Raw genomic sequence first — 21,865 nt, forward strand, 5'->3', positions numbered from 1 at the left:
TACTCTCGGACAAGGAAAATTCTGCAATAAGTCTATCCTTAACGGCAGTGTAAGGCTTTTCCAAATTTGGGTTTCTGACCAAGTCCGCAATTACTTGCATAATATTCTGATCAAGAACAGAGATTAAACAGCAATACATAATAGATTCAGAAGTAATCCCTGATAATTTAAAATTAGCCTCAATCTGCGTAAAATATAGACTTGGATTATCAATCCAAAATCCAGGTAAGCGAAGGCCAATTTTATGAATTTCAGTTTCAGTTCCCGTTTTATCTTTATCAGCCATTGTAACACAAAACTAAGCAACTAGTTAAAGATTCACTCATGAAAATTTTCAAACTAAACTAGTTGTATATATATACATTAGAACAATTCAATAACTAGAGAATATATGGAAATATTCACAATAAAAATAAGTATTTACATAACTAAGAATGATTCAGAACTACAAATATTATACTAAGAAATATATACAACAGCATTTAAAGTTCGTATATTCAAATTCAATAACTACTAATTAAAGTCTCTTACAATAATGTTTAAAAATTTAAGTCTAACATTATACAATAAAAATACATTAAGTTTAAATTTTAAGTAGTGCAAAGCAAAGCAGTTGACCAAATAAGAGAGGAAATTGTACATTACCAAATTCAAGCAGCTATTCCAAATTGTAAAACAACGGATAATAGCGTATCCAAAAACATAATAAACACAAGGGTCACCAATTGAGGGGGAGGAACCCTCTCATATTAAGTTGAAGACAACTATGACAACAATAAACTTAAACATTTATTTAACAACTGAACATAACAAGCTAAAAACAGAAACATAAAAATTAAGTAAGACTGTGTGGGATAGAGACTGAGTAAAGTTCGAAGCTCCTTAAATACTGAGGCAGTTCCAAGGTTGCCGATCGTGTGTTTGTAATCCCGTTGATTCTTTTGGCGCCTACGCACCATGCCTGGCGCCACAGATGCACAGCCTAAGACCCGCACTGAAATCTTTTAACTTGGCCCCTGAACTGTCTAAAATACAGGGTTCCCACGGTCCTTGAGAGTCCTTGAAAGTCCTTGAATTTTTTTTTGCTAAATTTAGGTCCTTGAAAGTGCTTGAAAAACGTCTTAGGTCCTTGAAAAACTTGATAGGTCCTTGAATTTGTCCAATACTGCCGGCGGCCCTTTTTATTAAACACCCGCGGATCTTTCTCGTTCTTTCTGTTTTGTTCCCGAGCTCTCTCACGTGGTTTTTAATGCCACCGTTTCTAACCGGGCCTAGCGTCTTGATGTCCGCCAAGCTCGCGGAGCACAGCAGACAATCAATGTGTTCGAAGCGAGACTCCACTTCATCTTCTGTCGCATATGCTTAGATCTTCTTTTTTCTTATCGAAACTGGAATACTCTCGAATTTCGTAACAATATGTACCTTGTAGTTTTCAATAAATTTGTCGTTTTACCATCCGCACTTGTCCTTACGTTTGCGTCATTTCAAAACTTTATTGTAAAGCGTATTCGCAAAGGCACGGCTTCGTATTTGTGTTATGTACTTTAGACTAGTTATGCCTGGGAAGTGCTATTTTAATCCCCAATGGATGGATAATCAAGCTTATAAAGAATGGATTTTATCGATGCCCGAAAAGAAGTTCAGAGCCAAGTGCCGATTATGCATGAAGGAGATCGATATCGCAAAAATGGAAGAATCTGCTCTGAAATCACACATCAAAGAAAGGTAAAACAAAAAAGCAGTCTCATGCCCTGAGTTCTTTTTTTTTTCAAAGACATCAACATCTAATTCATCTGGTGTAAATACTCCTTCAACATCGTGTGCCCCATGTGAAACAAACTTTAGTGGCCGAGGTAACATTGTCTTCTTATCTGGTCAAAAGGAATGTGCTCGATGCTGAAATTCTCTGGAGTCTGAAGTGCATCACTAGTAATTATTCATGTAACTCCTGTGAAGGGATTAGTAAATTGTTCTCCAAAATGTTTGCTGATAGCTGTATAGCGAGACAATTTTTTTGTAGTGCCACAAAGTGAGCCTATTTGGGCTCCTTTGGATTGGCGCTATACTTCAAAGGGATTCTTATAAATGAGCTGAAGAATGTTGATTGCTACACTGTACTCTTTGATGAGACGTTAAATCAGTCTCTACAATCTAAGCAGATGGACATTATGGTAAGGAATTTATAATTAAGTTTGCACTAAGTATCTTTCCTCCCAATTTATGGGTCATGGAACTGCAGAAAATATTTTGTCCTCTTTTTACAAATGCATGGATGATGGTTAAAAGCTCTCTAAAATACTTCAATTATCCATGGATGGACCCTATGTAAATTGGAAATTCTATTAGAAGCTTCCGTGTGAATTAAAAGAGAAATATTCCCACCAGGTCATATTCATTGGCAGTTGTGGATTACACACAACGAAACGAATAATGCTTTTAAACATGGTGAAAATGGGATATGTTCCTTCTAATTTTTATTTTCAGAAAGTATTGTTGCTGCATAACATTTAGAGAAGGTTGTGTAAAATATGGATGAATAATTTCAGAAACGATGTTTAATAGAGGAGAGGAGGGGGTTATGGAATAGTCATGGAATATGGAATACCTAAGATTTAGCTCTGTCTTTCATGCAGCCTTCACATGGAAATACACAGGATTAAAGGATTTAACCATTAACACCTCATTACCATTAGTTATAGATTGTGCTGAAAATGATTTTGTGAATTAATATGTAAAACCAGTAGGGTTGTTTTTATAAAAATATAAATTTTAGTCCATAATACATATACTCTCTTCTCTCTATATAGGCAAAGCATTTAGGTATTATATTTGAAATTAATTATTGCCACAACAAGCATTGTTGCTTCTAGTAAAATAGAAGAGAATAATTTTTAAAATTGGTCTTAGATTAAGGTCCTTGAAAATTTTGTTGAGGTCCTTGAAAAGTCCTGGAAAGTCCTTGAATTTCAATCTCATCATAGAGTGGGAACCATGAAATAGTAATGAGAAAAAAAGTAATAAAAGTAAATCGTTCGTCAGCTTTGCTCTGCAAAGTAAGTTAATGATTTATTTCCGTTTATCTCGGAGAGATTGTTGCCATTTAATTTTGCAAGTACTATTTATGGCAGTGGTTCAGTGTTAAAGTAAAATTGAATTTTTATCAATAAATAGGAGGTATTCTTTAAGTGAAGAGTAAATATTAAAGCATATGATTTTAACAATTAATAAATTTTGTTTTCGAACTCAATAGTAAAAGTCAACTTTAGAAATAAATGAAATTTTGTGAGTTTCTTTTTTATTTATCATTTGTTTACTTTTTAATCTTCCAACTATGTTTAAAGTACTTTAAATTATTAAATATATTTATTTAATTTATGATATTTTTATTATATAGACAATTTAGTTATGCATGTTTAATTCATATCAGGGATGTAACAAATATTTCTCATTATTCTGCCCTTTTGCCTAATAATCGGCAAAGTATCATTTGTAAAATTATTTTTCAAAAAATTTTTTTTGTGTGTTGAGGGAAATATTAATAGATTTAATATAAAAAAGTTTGAAATTATGTTTTTTCTATGCATTATTAGAAAATGTTTTTACACACGCTTTTTAAGCTCTAAAACTTGAAAACTTTTTAAGCTCTAAACTAAACCATAAGTTTTGCAATGCTGATTTTAAGTTATATTGAGGCAAATTAATTTCATCGTTTCCCCCAAATTTTAGATTTTAAAAATTCAGAACTTTTTTTAAAGTTTCATTTTTGCTTGTTTTTCTGTTTCAACTAAGCGAAACTAACAGATCTTTTCTAATAGGTTTAATTACTCATTGCCACTTTTTTTTGTTTGGTACGACAAATAACTAGTAACATAGCAGTGTTTTCATCATAGAAAAAAAAAGTGTGAGAATTTCTCACCCTTTCTCAAAAACAGGGTGAGATTTCAAAAAGTTAAGTGAGATTTCTAAAAACTAAAAAAACACAAAAACTCATGAAAAAAAAATCATTTCTTTAATTATAATACATTTTTAACATCTTCTATTTTTTAAAGTATTGAATATTTTTGGTGCATCATCATAGATTTTGCCTTTACAAGGTATTTGTCCATCTTACATAAGTGCATAAAAAATTTGAACGTCTTACATGAAGAAACCTTACCTACCGTAAACACGTGGTTGCAGAGAAATGTGTTGTAGGTAATGTGATGAAAGGGGTTGTGTTCTGTTGTTCGAAAAGGTTCTAATACTGGAAAATAGGGAAGCTAGATAATGGGGCAGATGTTGTAGATAATGAAAGATCCAGGAAGGGAAGTGAAAAGAATTTTATTCTAAATGGCGTAATTCGAAGCTTTTTCCAAAATGCTAGAAATTCGTGAATTTTGAAAACGATTTATAGAATGCCCGAATTTCTCGCGGTAATCATTTCTTGATGCGAGAAAAGAAAAATATCTACGAGATTCTCGCGCTGTAGTGAAAACACTGCATAGAAAACTGTAATTACCGTCGTGGAAGTTATATTTCAAAACTGAGAACAATTTTTTTTATTTATTGACTTTTCCTTTCGTCAGCGTTTTTATTATGACCGCTTTTTTTGAAAGACCGTTTCTAATGAACATTTTTCTTTTATGATAAATTTTTTTCTAAAAAAGTGGCAATGTGAAGTTGTTAAATTAAGATTTTTAGCATTAAATCTTTTGTTAAAAAATTAAGATTGTATTTTGTTTTGGTTTCTATCCTGCTTTTGCAAAAAAAAGAAGTATGTTTTTTATTTATAATTTTCATGTGACTCGGCAAATAAGAGAATTTCTATTAAACTTCATTTTTCCACTCTTAACTTTTTCTTGAAAATACGGTAATTGGAGAACTAAAACGTTTAGCTTTAAAATTTTCTTTTAAAAATTAAGATCGTTTTTTATTTTTTCTGTTTTGCTTTTGTATATTATCTTCATTTTTATAAGCATTTTTTGATAGCATTGCATTTTTAAAAGCATTTCTAAACTAATTTCTATATAAAAAATAATATGTATTAACAATTAAAAAAATATTGCATTCGGCTGAATTTTTTTTTGGCCGAATATTTGGCGAAATCTCTGTTACATCCCTAATTCATATTAGTTTTTTCAACTAGAGTCTAACTACAACCTGAATTTTTACGATTGCAGACTTAAATGTTTGCAGGCCCTTAACCTAATACTTCCTATACTATTTATTTTGCATTTTCACTCATCATATAAAGATTTTTTTAAAACAGTACTTTAAATTACTTTCAGAAAAGTTAAGATAATTTATTCAAGATCATTTAAAAACGTATAGCACAGTAAAAACTTTTTATACCTTAAAAAGCAATAAGTATAGGTTAAAGCTTCAAACTTGTAGATTCTGAAACATCTGTCGGATTCAGTAACATTAGCAGTTTCGTTATACAGGACGAGCCCTACTCTGTGACCCGAAACCCATAGTTATAACTAACAAGAATGCGTTCCTAAAACCAAGTGGGAGTACATGCGAATAATCAATGATCGAGTAAATAAAATAAGTGATTCTGCAAATCAGCAATTCAGCCAAATGAAGTATCATCATATTAAAACATTGTTATTTTAAAAACTATGCAAAAATACATTTTGGTAACTAATGGAAAAACAATCGAAAACCCTGCGGATTCATCGTAAAGTCATCCCTAATCGAGTGGAGTCGAGAAATGCACGGTTCAGAATTTGCAATAAATTATAATGGCACAATAAAATATTTTGTTTTTAGAAGGAAATCTGTAACAATAGCTGCCAAAATAGTGATTGGCAAACCAAGTGGATCTTCGTTGATTGAGTGTAGCTAAAAAGTAAGAATGCAAATGTGTGATTCGACTCACTATAAAGTTGTATGGACACATTGAGATCTTCAACATTTTGTGGAAATAAGTGCTAAAAACGCTATTGTCAAAAAACGCTATTGTCATCGTAAAGTCATCCCTAATCGAGTGGAGTCGAGAAATGCACGGTTCAGAATTTGCAATAAATTATAATGGCACAATAAAATATTTTGTTTTTAGAAGGAAATCTGTAACAATAGCTGCCAAAATAGTGATTGGCAAACCAAGTGGATCTTCGTTGATTGAGTGTAGCTAAAAAGTAAGAATGCAAATGTGTGATTCGACTCACTATAAAGTTGTATGGACACATTGAGATCTTCAACATTTTGTGGAAATAAGTGCTAAAAACGCTATTGTCAAAAATAATGGTTAAAATGTAGAATATATCAGAAAGTGAATGAAAATTGACTCAATTCGTTACCATGCTTTAAGTTTTAGGGTACAATTAAGTAAAATTTCTCAAAAAATGAATTAATCATAACAAAATTTTTAATAGATTAATTTATGTTATCTGCATCATTGACTCGCAGTGTTGATGAGCATATAACATAAAAACCATTAAAATAAAATTTTTAAATTTCTGACTTTAAAAAAAAATATTTTTTTTACTGTGTTCATGACTGTTTTTTCATCAGTCCTAAGTTCCGTATCCGTTTACAGCGTGCATAGTGTTTTTATAAAGTGCTTAATTTTGATTTGCGTTTTTTAAAAGCCCTTAAAGGAACTTTTTTTATTCAGGATTTGTTAAAAGTGCTTAATTTTATATATTTTAAATACAGATTTTTCTTTGCTGTGTCAATGTCATTTGAAATTACAAAAAATGCATGATTTTGGCAATTTTCTCTGCAATATTTATCTGAAGTTAGTTCTATCATGATTATGTAAAGTTTTTGAATTTTATTGATTTTATGTTCATAAATTAAGAGCTTTAAACGATGGAAAAATATTTTTTTATTATCGCACAGATCCTAATTATTATTATTTTTTTTTTTTATGGAAAGTGATTAAAAATATTTTTTGAGTGCTTAAAAAATGCTTAAAAGGTTTTTATTTTTTGTTGAAAATTTGACTACGCCTGTTTATAATAATTCAATCCTTATTTTAAAATTTCTTGTGGTTCCTTTTTCAATGTTTTATTGTAGTGATTGCGTCATTATTACTGAAAATAACTACACATTTCCTTTACAGGTTGGGAACGCCAGTATAACTCAACATTTTTGCTATTGAGAAATTTGACTCCTCAGGTAAAATACTTTACACGCAGTTATTATTTTACTGTTTGAACAAACGATAGTTATTTTTTGCTTATTTGTAATGTTCTGCGAGCTTTATTCGGAGGAATTTCTGTGCGTAAAATAAACATTCCTAACAATAATTTTATCTTGGCTCCATTTGGGTTCAAAATTGGCTCACTCTAGGTCCTATTAGAACTTGCACAGAGGGACCAGTATTGGGATCTCCAGATTTTTAAAGATGGGTCCTAGAAGGGCTTTTAACAGGGGACAATAAAAATTGTGTATAGGGTTAATATAGGTTGAAAAAGGTTGTAAAATATCGGGTGAAGCGGACCATCCTACTTATTACCTTAGTTATTATATATTATTTTATAGTTATTAGATTAGGATAGGGATATTATCCTAAGTTATTAACCGTATTGGGCCGATATGGGTTGAATAACTGATTTAAAATGTTAGGTTAGGTTTTGAAGGGCAGTCATTCTGCTTGCCCTTCGATCCTATTAAATATGCCCCCTTTGTAAAAATAGCCACCATCCCTGAAAAACACTGGCTTTTTACTCATATTCCATTTTGAAAAAATTCATTGTTTCAATTATAATGACGCACTGGTAAAATTATTTGTGTTTAGGTTTAATTCCGTTTACTATTACAAATATTTATTTTGTTAGGAATATTCTTAACTGGTTAAACTGTATAAATATCTTCTTACGGGGTATATTAATAAATTTTTGGGTGATTATAAATTTTAAAACTATTCTTTAAGCAAATAACTTTTTTTTTTAAATGCACTTTTAAATGTTCATTTTCTCGTAATTTTCAGTTTAAATTATTGAAAAAGTGTCCAAGTTGTTAATCAATTTATTTATTTTTGTAAGTTTACTTTTTTTGAAGAAAAAAAATTTGCACAGAGATTGCCTTTTAGCATGCATTTAATTATTTTAAACACTACAAATTTTTCTCTTATTTTGATAATGAGGGAGAATAACTTTTTGAACTATATATGTTAAGTAGTATAAGAGGATAATTTAAAAATTTTTGTGTATAAAATTAAGTTATTTCATAATATTGTAAGTTTTTACGGTGTTATGTGAGTGCCCTTTCAAAACTAAAAGTGGCTTTTTTTATAGAAGAAGCACCCTGCCCTTTTTCATTCCTAGGGAGAACTCTTTTTAATCTAACAATTCTGTGTAGGGTCAATATCGAAAAAATATCGGCCTTTTTGAGTCAACATTACAAAATATTGGTTCAATGAGGACCCGAGTTATTTTGCTGCTATGGATATTTTTTTGTTGCTTTTATTAAATAAAGGTGCTCTAGTTGCTTAATGTTAAAAATTGATATTTTTGTGGGATGTTATAATTGTATATATTTTTTTTCCTCCCAGATTGATGGCTCTACCTTAAAAACTCTCTGCATGCAGCATGGTCCATTGCAGATGTTTCATTTGTTCTTGAACCGTGGAGTCGCTCTCGTTCGCTATTCATCTAGAGAAGAAGCAACCAAAGCTCAGTCTGCTCTCAACAACTGCGTCCTCGGCAACACTACCATGCTTGCCGATATTCCGAATGAATCCGAAATACAACAGTACCTCCAAGTGGCTTCTGGTCAAAGTAGCGGTGGTGGCGCTGGAGGCAATTCATGGCCACCCTCTCAGAGTAACAGTGGATCATCTAGTTATCAGAGCAGCGGTGGCAGCTCCAACACTTATTACGGCAATTCCAACAACGGAAGCAGTGGCGGCAATTGGAATTCGAATGCCCCAACCTCTCAACTCTGGTCATTTTCTAACTCGAGCCTCTGGGGATCATCTCAGTCGAGCAACGATCACGATGCAAGTACAAATCCTATTAACTCCTATCTGCCGAACGACTTGTTAGGTGGCGAGCCCATGTAAATGCTCATTCACAGCTGAAAAGACTCTTCAGGGAGTAGAATGTGAATCGGACAACTGTGGGCTCTCGTACCTGCAGTCTTTTGTTTAATGTGATATGAACTTTTAAGTGTTGCACTGGCCATGTTAACTTCTTCCAGTATGTGTAATTGTCAACATGAACTTATGATTGCATATGCTAGAGTGTGATATTTTCTCCCTTGGCTTATGCAACACTGTATTACTTCTTTTTCTTTTAGTTTTTCTCTTTTTTTTTCTTGATCATTGAAAACTGCCTAAAAACGAGCAATTCAATGCTCCCTTTACAATCATAGAATAATACTGACGAGAGAGCAAATCAAATGATTATTAAAGTATTGAAAAACTGTCTCCAGTTTTTTAAGTGCCACAGGAGAAAAGCCTTAAGTAAATTCTGCCATATCAGTTGGTTTTGGTGGATTATCGAAATATATTTAAGATGAGGATTTGTGACGCGGGGCCGGCCATTCAAACAAGAACGTTTTCCGAGTATGGCCAGCTCCGAATAATTGATTCCGCCACTTTTAAGATTTGGACTGGAATATTGTATGATATATTTAATTTTTTTTTTTGTTTCCATTGAGAAAAAAAAAGTTTATTTGAGATTTATGTATCTTGTCAATTTGTTGCTGTATTTAAATGTTAATTTGTGCTATTTTATTCAGTAGAGAGCCTGATTTCTTTTTTTTGTTATTAAAGAAAAGGGTGTATACTATTATAATATATTATATTAATATTTTGAGAAATGGTGTAAAAATGAGTTAAGTTTGTGGTGTTTCTCTTATGTATTGTGTTTGGTAAGTCTTTCTGAAAAAATTGATTGCATTTTTAACTTGTCGAAGTACATATTTGTTGATTTTAGCTCCTAATTTTTTCTTCTTTTTATAATGGGAGGGCGTCGTTTTCCAACTCTCGAGCCAAAATGTTTTTTTCTTTCTCTTTTATTTTTTACCTCCGGTTAATCAAAATCAAATGTGCTTTTTTAATCCCCCATGTTCCATTGAATGCACTTAAGAGTTGGAAGCGTCCTTCACAGTTGAATGTGTGCAAAAATAAAAATCATTTTGTGTGTATATATATCTTAGTGAGAGAATCCACTTGAAAAAAAAAATGTGTGATAATTAATAGTACATGTATCTGTTTTACTGAAAATAACAAAGTAAATATAAATATCAAATAGAGTTTTTTGGGAAAGGTGCTTTTTCCCAACGAGTCAACAGAAAAATGTGATCAGTGATATTTAAAAAGAATTTAAATCTAAAGTGCATATGATGTAGTTGTATACTTGGTGCTAATGCTGGTAAACGACGTTTCGCCTATAGAGTGCAACACCAAACAATGGCCTTTTTCGTAAGAAAAAAAAACTCCTTTTTCTGCACTCTTGTGGCAATCGTCATTTACCGCCCCATCAGCACTTTATAGTTTGCCAAAGTTCACCTTTTAATGATCAAATCAGAGAGCTTGCAGCAGAATATTTTATCCTTTTTCCCCCCAACCCCTGTATGGAAGCTGTATATAAATATTTTATTGTGAAATAAGTACTAAATAAAAACTTCCAAATTGCTAAATTTGCGTTGTTCGAGTCGGTGGTTCTCAAAACGGGTAAGCCTACTCCTTCGTCGGGACTACGCTGTTACTAGGATCGAGCCTAATTTCTTTCCCCCACCCCCACATTCCAGTGAATTGAAATTATGGAAGCAGGGATCAAGAGAAGCATTTTTAATGTATTTATGATAATGTGCAATGGGCGTCTGCATACCTAGAACATTTTGAGAACCACACATCTTAATTCGGCCGTTCTGATGGTATGTAACCCCCGGTGAATAGTCAAGTGATATTCTTCTTTTTTTTAAAAAAAAAAAAAATTCTAGCAATTTCTTGTGATGTGTTTTATCCTTTACGTGTGACTGTGTGTGTGAGACTTAATGTGTTGCATTCTTTCCAAATTATATATATATTTAATGGCCATCATGTTTATTGTTCAAGGGTGTTATGTTTTTGTTCAATGTACCCACTCTGCTCAGATGTTCTCTTCCCGTACCCTCCCCCTCTTCTTCACAATTAAAGAAAACAACAAAAAAAAGTTAGCTTTTGTGAAACATATCAGCCTATTTGTAAATGAATGTTTGGTTTCACCATCTCTTCCCACCTCCAAACAAGACATAGCCTTGACAGTGCCCTAGCCAATCGTATTTTAGACTTGTATACTCATTTTTTTTTTAAATGAACTTTTATTTTCTCTTCATTTTTAAATCATCTACTGAACATTGTTTTTGGAACAAACTCTCTCTCTCTCTCTCTTAGTGTACTTAAAAGTCATTTGCAGTTTGGCAAAAGGGCTAGAAGGTTGCCACAACTTTTTCCCCTCGTGCCTCTCTGAAGCTTCAAGTTCTGGACCAAGCGGGTATCAAAGCGAGCCTGCGACGGTTCTGTAGGCCCAAAGATTATCATCCTGTGCCATTTTAAGTGATGAATATATATATTATATACATGCATATATATATATGAAACCTTATTTAATCAAAAGAAAAAAAAAGTTTGCTTTCCATGCACAAATGAAAGAAAAGAGGCTAAAGCAAACCAATGGCCCATCGTCGGCCAGATTCGAGTCGTACTCATCCATCCTTTGTGTTAGTCTTGCGAGTTTTACAGCGAGCAAAATTTAACTTACATCATTGCCTTACAGCAGAAGAAATTTGCTTTGCTTCCCAACTGCTAATAAACAAAAAATAAACAAAAAAATAAAATAAAAAAAAATTAACCTGTACATATGTAAATGTTAATGTATGTGTTCTCTTGTGCTGTTCTTTGGTGGAAAGGGACAGCGATTTGTAGGCAAGTTCTACCGTCCACGCTTCACCATATCTCTGGAAAGAAAAGAAAAAAAGTTTTAAGTTCCCGGTCATCCGTCGTCGCATTGTGGTGCTAGGTCACGACCAGCATTCCGTTCTGACGTTCCTCCCTTCTGATAAAAAGAAAAATTCATTTGCTTATGTAGAAAGAAAAACAAAAGTGATTACCAAAGAGCTGGACAGCATTTAATTGACATTTTGAAATGGGCTTTTACATCGTGTTATTCAAAATAGATATAGTTATTTGTAGCAATCACTTTTTGTACTGGTCTCACTTTTTCTATACCTTATTTTCCTTCTTTAACTAAAATCTGATTATTCATACCTGCCGACATCTGTTACCGTCACAATTATTTATAATTCTTAAATGCAAAAGATACCAAATATAAGATTTAGAGGCCTAAAATATATTTGACATCTTTATTATGTGTTTTACAAATTAAAAAGTAAACTGAAAAATAGGTGACACTGTTTCCTGTTTGATTAATAAGGTAGCGATCATTTTCCACTTTGAATTAATCTGCTAATTTTAATCGATAATTAATTAGTTTTCTAATTTCAATTTTATTATGTGTAGATCTCATTGATTTATAATGCAATAAAACTTTCTTTTAAAAATACTTATATTGATCTTATCCCAAAAATTTTGATGTACTTGAAAAATAACATTTATTTTATATTCATTGCACTAGTTATACTTAATAATATAAAGCATTTTTTCAGTATTATTTATCATATTTAGTGTATTCACCAGGTCAGTTAATATTTATTTTAACGTTTAAAACGATGACTGATTCTTTCAAAAATGTTTAAATTTTTAATAGTTCATAGATGTTGGCAGATTATTTTTTATTTCAGTCTTTTGTTTATTAAGTTCACTAATTGATAAATCAATTTCTTATTTTTGAAAACTTTTTTTTTTATCAACAATCTTTAGGGAAGCAAAAATGGACCAAGTTTCCCCTTATAATTCTTGTTTTTAATAATTTTTTGTATTTTAATTAGAATTTTTGTATGTGCAATTATTGAAAAGTTGTAATTCATACAGTACTCTATTCCGACGCAATCGTGAAGGAGCCTATTCCAATATCTACTGGTTTATGCATATTGTATTTGTCAAGAACTTATAATATTGCCTAAGTGGCAAGTTCCGTGTCAGTCATTTAACACTGAAACTTCTCATGCATGTAAATCACTTTTTTTTTTTCAAAGGGAAAAAATATATTTTGCAGTTGCATTAATCCTTAATGATGAATTTGTCACAGTAAAAGTAATGGGCAATATATTTTAAATGATAGGTTTAGTTTTTTCCCTTATTGTAAACGTATATATTTTTATGTGAATCATCCATTGAGCAAGCTACTACATTTCTGCTATATAAAAAATTTAAAAAAAACCATAAAAGGTATTAAACTCTATTTTTTTACAAGTATGAAGCTCAGAAAATGCATTTCTCACTTTCCAAGTATTTCTAATTGAATTCAAACTGCCGATTTATCATCGTATTTATCAACTGTGACTATGCATCAGTCTTTTTTTTATTTTGCAAAAAAAAAAGAACTTAAGCATGATTTTGAAAATCTACATAATTGTGATAATCATGAATTTTTTTATGCAAATTTCCAATTCTTGTATGTTAATTTGCAATTCTCTGAAAATGTTTCTAAAAATAGTGATGCTTATGCTTTGTGTCCTATGTTATGCAACTAATACTCATTTTAGGTAATGTATTAGCATATTGTTTTCATTACCGAGTATTTTGATTGTAAAATTAAATGAAATATTTCCTGTGCCACGTATATATTCTGTATTTATTAGCTATTTTTTGGCAGCTGTAAATATGATGTAAAATACTGCTTTGAATTAATTTATTGCTTGTTACTAGGGTAAACATATGCAATAAGGCATATGCATTAAACCAATTGAAAGCACAAAATAATTTTAAAATAACTATACGATTTTTAAAATGCATTCACTTAATATGATTTTTAACTATTTTCATATCAAGTGTAGTTTTGTTTTTTAAATAAAATTGCCATCAAATTTTTTTTAACTTATTTTATGAATAAAATTTTTAGAGCTTTGTGACTTAAATCTTTGAGCTTTTTATTTGTAATTAGGAAATTCAATATTGGTGTGGGGTTTAATGAAGGAATTTTATTTAAAATTAATTGAATATTCTTTTTCTAAAATTCCTAGGTTCATATGATTTTGATCAAAAGTTTCGATGTAAAATTATTTATTTATTTTTTAGTAAATACCCGGAATTATCATGAATGTTAAAGTGTGAAGGATTTTTTTTGTAAAGGCAATTTGATATTAAATTGATACAATTTTACGAAATCTGATATTTTATTTATAAAGAATATATTTGGTGTATTATTTCAGTTATTATATTCATTTCCCAATAGCAGGACTGTTATTGTTTTCATTTGCTAATAGGATAGGATAAATCAGCTTTTAAAATATAGTTTGTACAATTTGTGTCTGAAAAAAGTAGAAAACTATGTGTCTGACGACCCAGGACAAGAACATAGATAAAATTGGCTATTTGGAACTGTGCCGAATTTTCAATTTATTAAAAAGTGTAATATGTCAATACATTTGCATAATTGTTAGTGTGTATGTTTACCTTAGTGATACTGGTGTAGTGATTTCTTTCAAAAACTTGTCATCATAGCAGTTTGTACTAGAGCTTAACGCACATCTAACTAGTGAGTGGACAACCAGTGACCATTCCAACCACTCACTGGGCAATAACTATTTGAAATTCTTATCTTTATTAAACTGGTTTTTAATTTAATGAAATTGAATGGGTTGTTTTTATTTTCTGAGGACAAAAACGAAAAAAAAAATTTAGTGGGTCTCAAATTCACTCGAGCTTAAAAGAAAAATAAAAAGTTTACAATTTCTGAACAAAATCTTATTTCATGCCTAAAACTAAGATGAAATGCCTCTTTGATTTTGTAAACTTGATCGACTAGTCAGAATTGTGACTCTCGGATATTTCGGTATTTTTTATACTGTAATTCGTATTAACAATAATCCAGTGGATGTAGCTGCAATATACGACTCAATATTCCATTGTATTGCTCAGAATAGCATAACTCCATTTGGGACTACCTAAACATGCTTCAATGTTTGTAGTTGTGAGACGTAATATTGACAAAAGGGGTGCCAGGTCTAGTTTATTTTCCTTGCAAATAGATTCGTACACTTACTTAAAAATCCTTTAAAAAGTTTAAATTAAAAAAAAAAAAAAAAAAATTTTAAGGCCCTTAAAAAGTGCATATTTTATTATTTTTTGAATCTTTCATTGTTTTTTTGGATGCTTTGCCATTTTTAGAATGTTTAAATTTGGTACCCAATTTTTCCAGGATTTTAATATATTCTTATTTTTAACATCGTAGAAAAAATGTTAATGCTAACAATTTAGGATTCTTTTTTTTTCCTATCTGTTTCTTTTATTCTGAATTTTATAAAAGAATTTGATATAGTGTTTCTTTTATGTGTAATTCAGGGATTTGATTTGTAATTTATTTTAAGCCACTGGTTATATTTATAAATTAATTTTATTTGAAAATAACTAATTAGTTTGAATGTTCTTAAAGTAAACAATTTTTGTTCATTTCAATCCATTAAAAATCTATTCAAAAGCATTTTTTTTTTTAAATTAAATTTATTATAGCTATTTCCTTCTTGATTTTTTAACATCTATTGGCTAACTACGGAGAAATTGTTCTGATTTAATTGCAGAATATATGAAAATTTGTACGCAAAAAATAAAGGAAATTTGATATAATGTTTTTCCCTCGCCTATGCCTTAAGTTAAAAAGGTGCTCACGAAATTATATTAGGTTAAAGTCTGCTGGCATCCCTTGAACATCATTTGGCAATGTTGATTTTAATCCTATAGCGATGATCTCTTGCCTTATCTCATTTTAGGAATAGGTGTTGTGCCAAAATGCTTAATTATAAATTCATGGAGCCTTATCTCAACACTGTGCGCTAATCGAATGTGAGAATAAATTATAAGCAGTATTTTTATTCAGTTCCCTTTTTCGCTTCTCACTTTTTTGCCTTTAATGTGATAGATTCACTGGTGAACTTATGTGATAGAAATGACTCTCCCTAACTCCTTGCTTTTTATTTTTAAAGCTTACAAAGCAGTGTATATATATGTGTGACTACCATATGTGCAGAAATTCATCTCATTAGTATCCATATTCACACATGACGTAATTCCTATGAGTTTGAGACCCGTGTCTTTTTCCTAATCAAAAGGTGGATGTTCCGAAGGGCTGCTCAAAATTTTTTCACAATCTTGTAGTATTTTTTATGAAACAACTTGGCTTTCACTTAGTAATAAATAAGCAGCGTTTCCCAAATTGGGTTTTGCGGACACCTTTGAAAATTTGAATTGCTTGTTGTGATGCCATTTCAAAATGCCAAAACTTCTGTGAATTCCTCTAATTGTATTAAAATGAAATGTGTCTTGTATATAAATAGATGTTCCTTTTTCATTCATTTAGTATTTTTTAGCACTTATGTTGTTATGAATTATTCTGTGTAAAGTTGCTCACTTTAAGGAACTTTGTATATAATGCTGCAGTATTTATTTCAATGTTAATGCATCTTTCACAAAAAGCATGAAATCAATTTCATAGGGAGCAGATTTAATTTTGAAAAGGAATTAATCTTTTTTTTATATATATATATTGGTTTTAAGAGTAGCTGTTTTTTGTTTAAAATATTTATTACTTTTCTTCATATTTTTTCCTTTTTCTTAAAGCTCATTACATTTGAAGGAAAGAATATGCGTAAATCATTGTTTATCGAAGTGTCAATCTAGTTTCTCTGTCACAAAATGTGGATATAAAAACTAGTGTTTTGTTTATTTAAGAAGTATCTTGTATCGAAATCTTAAATATTGTTTAGTTTAAAATTTTTCTGTTTCGTTTTATTTGCAATACCACTTGTTATAATAGTTTACTTTTCCTGGCTGTTTAAATTTACTATTGTAAATAATAATAAAAGATTAAATGCTTAAAGAAGCTGATTATCATTTCATTAGATATCTGATTTTTAAAAAAAATTAAGCAATGGAATTAAGATGTTCTTCCACTGTTATAAAAAAAAGGGGGGGAAACTAATTCCACAGGAATAGGAGTTACAAATTGTACCTGATATTAATTATTAAACATGACAACTTATTACTTAAAATTTGTTTAAGATTTATATGTAAATGGTATATGAAATCTGTTATATAAATATATATATATCATATTATTAGACCAAATGTGTTCCTTTTTCGCAACTGTGTGCTATTAAGTTCTGGCATTAGTGGGGTTTTTTTGTGCATTCCTTAATTTTTACTGTGTGTTATGACTTAATTATGGTTTTCATTGTAGATTCAATGAATATTTGGGATAAAGGGTCCGCAGGTGATAATAGTTTGAGAAACGCTGGAATTGTTTTGAATACTTACAGGTGGCTGTGTTCATAATCTCAAAGTCTTTTTTATCTGGCATTTTATTTATACTTGTTTGTTTTGCTGTGTAAATTATTTTACAGAAGAAATTATTCGTCAATCTGTGTCTTAACATTTCCAAAGAACTACCAAATTCATTTTCATTGTTTTATACTTATTAAATCATATCATTGCGTGAAAATCTTTTTTTTTTTTTTCTTCTTTTTTTTTTTGGCATTGTATACTTTTAGTATTAATTTTGTTTTGTAATGGACGGATTATATCTAGTGCAATTACTTTATATGTATATTTATATCAATATGCTCATGAAAGATTATATAAATAATATTGTGCCAAACTAATGAATGTAAACAAAACCCATTTTGTTTCACGTTAATTATTGCCATTTTATCAAAATTCTACCCTTATTACTTAAAACGTGCATTTCTCAGCCCTTAAAGATAACCGGCAGTAGCTATCTCAACATTTTTTGAACTTCTGTTGTGCGTGAGATAGTTGCCTTTCATTGCATTTTTCTCTCTGCCGGCCTAGTCAAAAACATAAAAAGTAAGTAATCAAAGATTTCCAGAGCTTCACTCTGGTTAGTTCCGCTGAGATTTTCACACTGACCGGTGGTCGTTAGTGGGTTTAGATTTTGAAAAACAAAAATGTGCCTTCTTAATCTTTCAACAAAAATATATATATATATATATCTATATGACGCAACGAGCCCGCTTTGAGATTGGAACTAGCGAAATAACATTTTCCTTGTGGTTCTGAATATGTATTGTCCTTTTTTCTACGACAATTCAGTAGCTTTTCTGATTGTCCTAAAAAAAGAAAAATTATGATGTTGAGTTAATGCATTCTATAAATAAAATTTAAAAAAAAAAATCATAATGAGCGATTTCTTTTGGGAGAAATCAGAACCACTTGGAACGTCGAATGCAAAACTGGTCCAATAAAATCGCCATCATCGGCTTAGCCGAAATCGTCTATGCACACTTTTCCAGATGTGGAAGCACGTTTGTTAGTGCCACACTTTCCAAGCTTTGACCAAATGCATTCTGTTTTTATTTAAAATTATGACACAGTGTACGGAGACCCCAATTCTTATGCTTTTATTCACAATACATGTGCATATTGTTCCTGGATTATAAAACATGCGCTCTTGATTGTACAGGTAAAAATTTTTGTGTATTGATGTTATGTAAAACATTGTAAGCAGTAGTAATTGTAAATGAGTGTGGTTGTTTTCTGTTGCTCAGGGGTATCTAATAATATGTGATCTGAAGTTGTTTTGAGCATTATTAGATTAAATTGTTCCTTTATTATTATTATTATAAAAAAAAAAAAACTAAGTGTCGTGTAGTACTAGTTTTAGAGATGTTATTTACGGAGCATGGATCTTCTAAGTGGCCTGCTTATGTTAACCCATGTCCCTGACTAATTGCTCGGTGCAAGATTCAAATATAAATACACTGCCACCATTGCATCCCTTTTGTGGCGATTTTTCTTTCTTTTTAGTTCTTCCACCTAGCAATTACTTGGGAGTGATCTTGAATGATTGTTCTAAAGCCATTTTGTGGCTTTCATTTATGAAAAGATAGTGCAACGGTTTTATATGTATTCAATTTAATATGTATAAGGCTGGCCTTGTAATTTTTGCTCAGATATGTATAAGACAGTGATTTTCGTGTTACCACCTGTGCAAACACATTGTTCCTTTTAAATAAGATATATTCCTGCTTTATTATATATATAACAAAAAACAACAAACATAATTGACCAAGAAACCATTGTTGCCACTAAAGTCAACATACGTTTATAAGTGTGTATCATAACTTTTCTTGCTGGTTTGTATTTCAAAGTGTAAGATAACTTGTAGAATATGAAAAATAAAAAAAAGTGTGTAATGTTTTCTCTTGACAACAACATGGTTGCAAATCAGTATATATTTCATGATCTGATCGTCCCTGTGATTTGTGCACTTAGCAACCACCAGGGTACAAAAAGAAGGGCGCCTCATCTGAGAAGCATGCATCTGAATTATGAAAAAAAAGAGAAGGGAAGAGAGATCATCCCAGTTTTTTCTTCCCTCTTAAAACGAGCTCTTTTGAGAAAGAAAAGAAGAAAAAAAAATATACATAAATGATGATAAATAAAACAAATCTTTTGTGATAAGTTGGGAAGTACACATTCCTTCCTCTCTCTCTCGCGTTGCTGTGTCAAATGCACATATTTTGAGGCCTTCACAATCAATTCTTGGATATCTCTCTTCGCTTCTCACGTTGAGAATACTTATGTGATGTTAGCTGATTTTTTGTACTGTACTGGGGGTAACTTTCAGCATTAAAAAGTATTGTGTAATCTGTACACGGCTGTCCTGTTTTATTTCTTTTTTCCATTTCTTACCTTAAATTTTATGAGAACGCTTTGTTGCAAATTCTATTTTTCACCTCTAGTTAAGAGGAAAGAGATTTCGGGTAAACCGGGCAGTTTCAAATGCAGACATTTTTTTAAAAATCAAAATGTAAACTAAGTATTGCAGGATGACTTCACCATCCTGCAGTAATTTACATTCTGAAAACATTTGAAATTTCCTGGTTTATTTTAAATTGCTTTCCTCTAAACGTTAAAATACAGATGGAGATGAAACAGATATTGCAATGAATGATTTCTACTGTGTAACAGTGTCTTCTTAACGGCGAGTACAAATCAAAGACTTCACCTACTAAAGAATCTGATCGAACTAGGAAACTCCTACTGTGTTTAAGGTGTTAAGAGAAATTTAGCTCGTACCAAATTTTACCCTATTCTCTATTATTTTACTTTGAAGAATTCTCATCTCTGAGGAAAATTTTTTCCCTTAAAACAGTTCTTTTTAGATGCAAACAATTCAGCTAATTCTAAAACTTTTGATGCATAGGGGTCATTCTCATTTAATAGGAAATTATTTTGAAAATGGACAAAAATTAATTACAAAATTTTGATTTAATTCCCGAGTATTTTTCTCCCCTTCATTTTAATGCAAGTATTTATATGTCTACTCGCTTAGAAAAAATAGGCAGCCTTTTCTGTATTATCGAGATGGAAGCAATTTGTTAGGGTTTCTTGAATGGCTTAATTCGCAAGCAAAGGTGGAAGCGACGTTCAAACCTGCTAACTCTCGGTTTTTTTTTTTTTTAGTAATTGGTGTGAGCAGAATTGTGTATACCCTTTCTTTGAAAACTCTTTCCTTCAGATCAGCGATTTCGTAGTTGGAGTGCATTTGGTTATCATTAATTCCTTTTTGGTAACCTTATTGAAATTTTAGTTAAACAAAAAAAAAGTGTAAGGCATTGTTTTTAACCAAACTTATTTAGATTATTCCTTTTTTTTAAATATCTTAATTCATGTTAAAATATCTTAATTAGATTAATAGTTGTATTGTACTCTTTTCAAACCCCAAGAATTTTTGTTAAGTTTTTCAATGTTTGTACAAGTTTTACTATTGAGTAAAAAAAAACTCGTTTCTTGATATTCTAGAAACTTATTTTTTGTACTTAGCAGTAAAAAGACTTTTCAGGATTTTTTTCGTTATCGATACAAAATTGTGTAAAGTCAATAGCAAGGAAAGTAATGCCCACAGTTGTGTAGGCCAAGTTACTCAAAGTGATATGGGACATGTGAGACAATAGTTGATCGCGGGAAAAAGAAAAAAATCCTCAATTTTGTTCTTTGTCTAAAACTGACTTCGGAGAATTATTTGGCTTCGAAGGCAAACCAGATGACTTTTAAAAAAAACTGAATTTCTCATTTCGTTTTAAATTAAAACATAAATTTATCTTGTCATTTTTACGGGTAAAAAAGTTAATTAAATTTATCGGTATTTTATTGTGTAGATTATATCAAGCTATGCTGTGTTCACAAAAAGTCAAAACTTTTTTGGAGGTCGATAGGTATGAATGTTGCTTGGATAGACTCTTAGAGGCTAGTTTCTTCTGTCTGGAAGAGTGATTTCAATACTTGCATCACATTGGCTTTAGAAGAAGTCCTTGACAGTAGTTTCATGTTATTATTTTCAGCGTACAAAGAAAAAAAAAAGAAGTCCTAATTGAAAATTATCGTAAAAGATTTGGATAATGACTATAAGATGTCACTTATAAGATTACACATTTGCAGGGCCGTCTTAATAACATGCAAGGGGCACAGAAATGTTAAAATATGTCATACTGTATAAAATCGAACTAAAAAATTACATATACATAAAGTAAAGCTTTTTTAAGAAATGCAAAAATATTTAAAATTTTAAAATGCATAATTTAAAAAAAAAAATTTGAAATGGTGACCAGTTGTAATCTTCGAATAATAAGATAACTTTGAAAACCATAGAAGCTAATTAAATTTTTTAAAAAAGTATAACAAATGAAAAAATCAAAAGGTATGAATCACTTCGTCAAACTTAGCACTTATTAAAATTATCTTTCAATGCACATAACCAGTTTAAAAGTTGTCCTATAGGTGCTGTATAATTCTTAACTCTTTCAATTA

General features: G+C 30.7%; 1 protein-coding gene across 23 annotated transcripts in view; it reads left to right on the forward strand.

Annotated features, from left to right (window-relative positions):
• The window catches only part of LOC107455568 (protein Gawky), a 57,566-nt gene extending 47,397 nt beyond the window's left edge, over positions 1–10,169 (forward strand). For all 23 annotated transcript variants that reach the window (XM_087163131.1, XM_087163135.1, XM_087163144.1 and 20 more), the window contains 2 exons: positions 7,052–7,107; positions 8,486–10,169. In XM_087163131.1, the coding sequence (XP_087019257.1) occupies positions 7,052–7,107; positions 8,486–8,995 (566 nt within the window). In that variant the 3' untranslated portion in view covers positions 8,996–10,169. The remainder of the gene's footprint in view (positions 1–7,051; positions 7,108–8,485) is intronic.
• Positions 10,170–21,865: the final 11,696 nt, after the last annotated feature.

The sequence above is a fragment of the Parasteatoda tepidariorum genome, chromosome 5, assembly GCF_982258835.1.
Source record: "Parasteatoda tepidariorum strain Cologne lab strain chromosome 5, Ptep-v5.0, whole genome shotgun sequence".
Taxonomy (NCBI): Eukaryota; Metazoa; Arthropoda; class Arachnida; order Araneae; family Theridiidae; genus Parasteatoda; species Parasteatoda tepidariorum.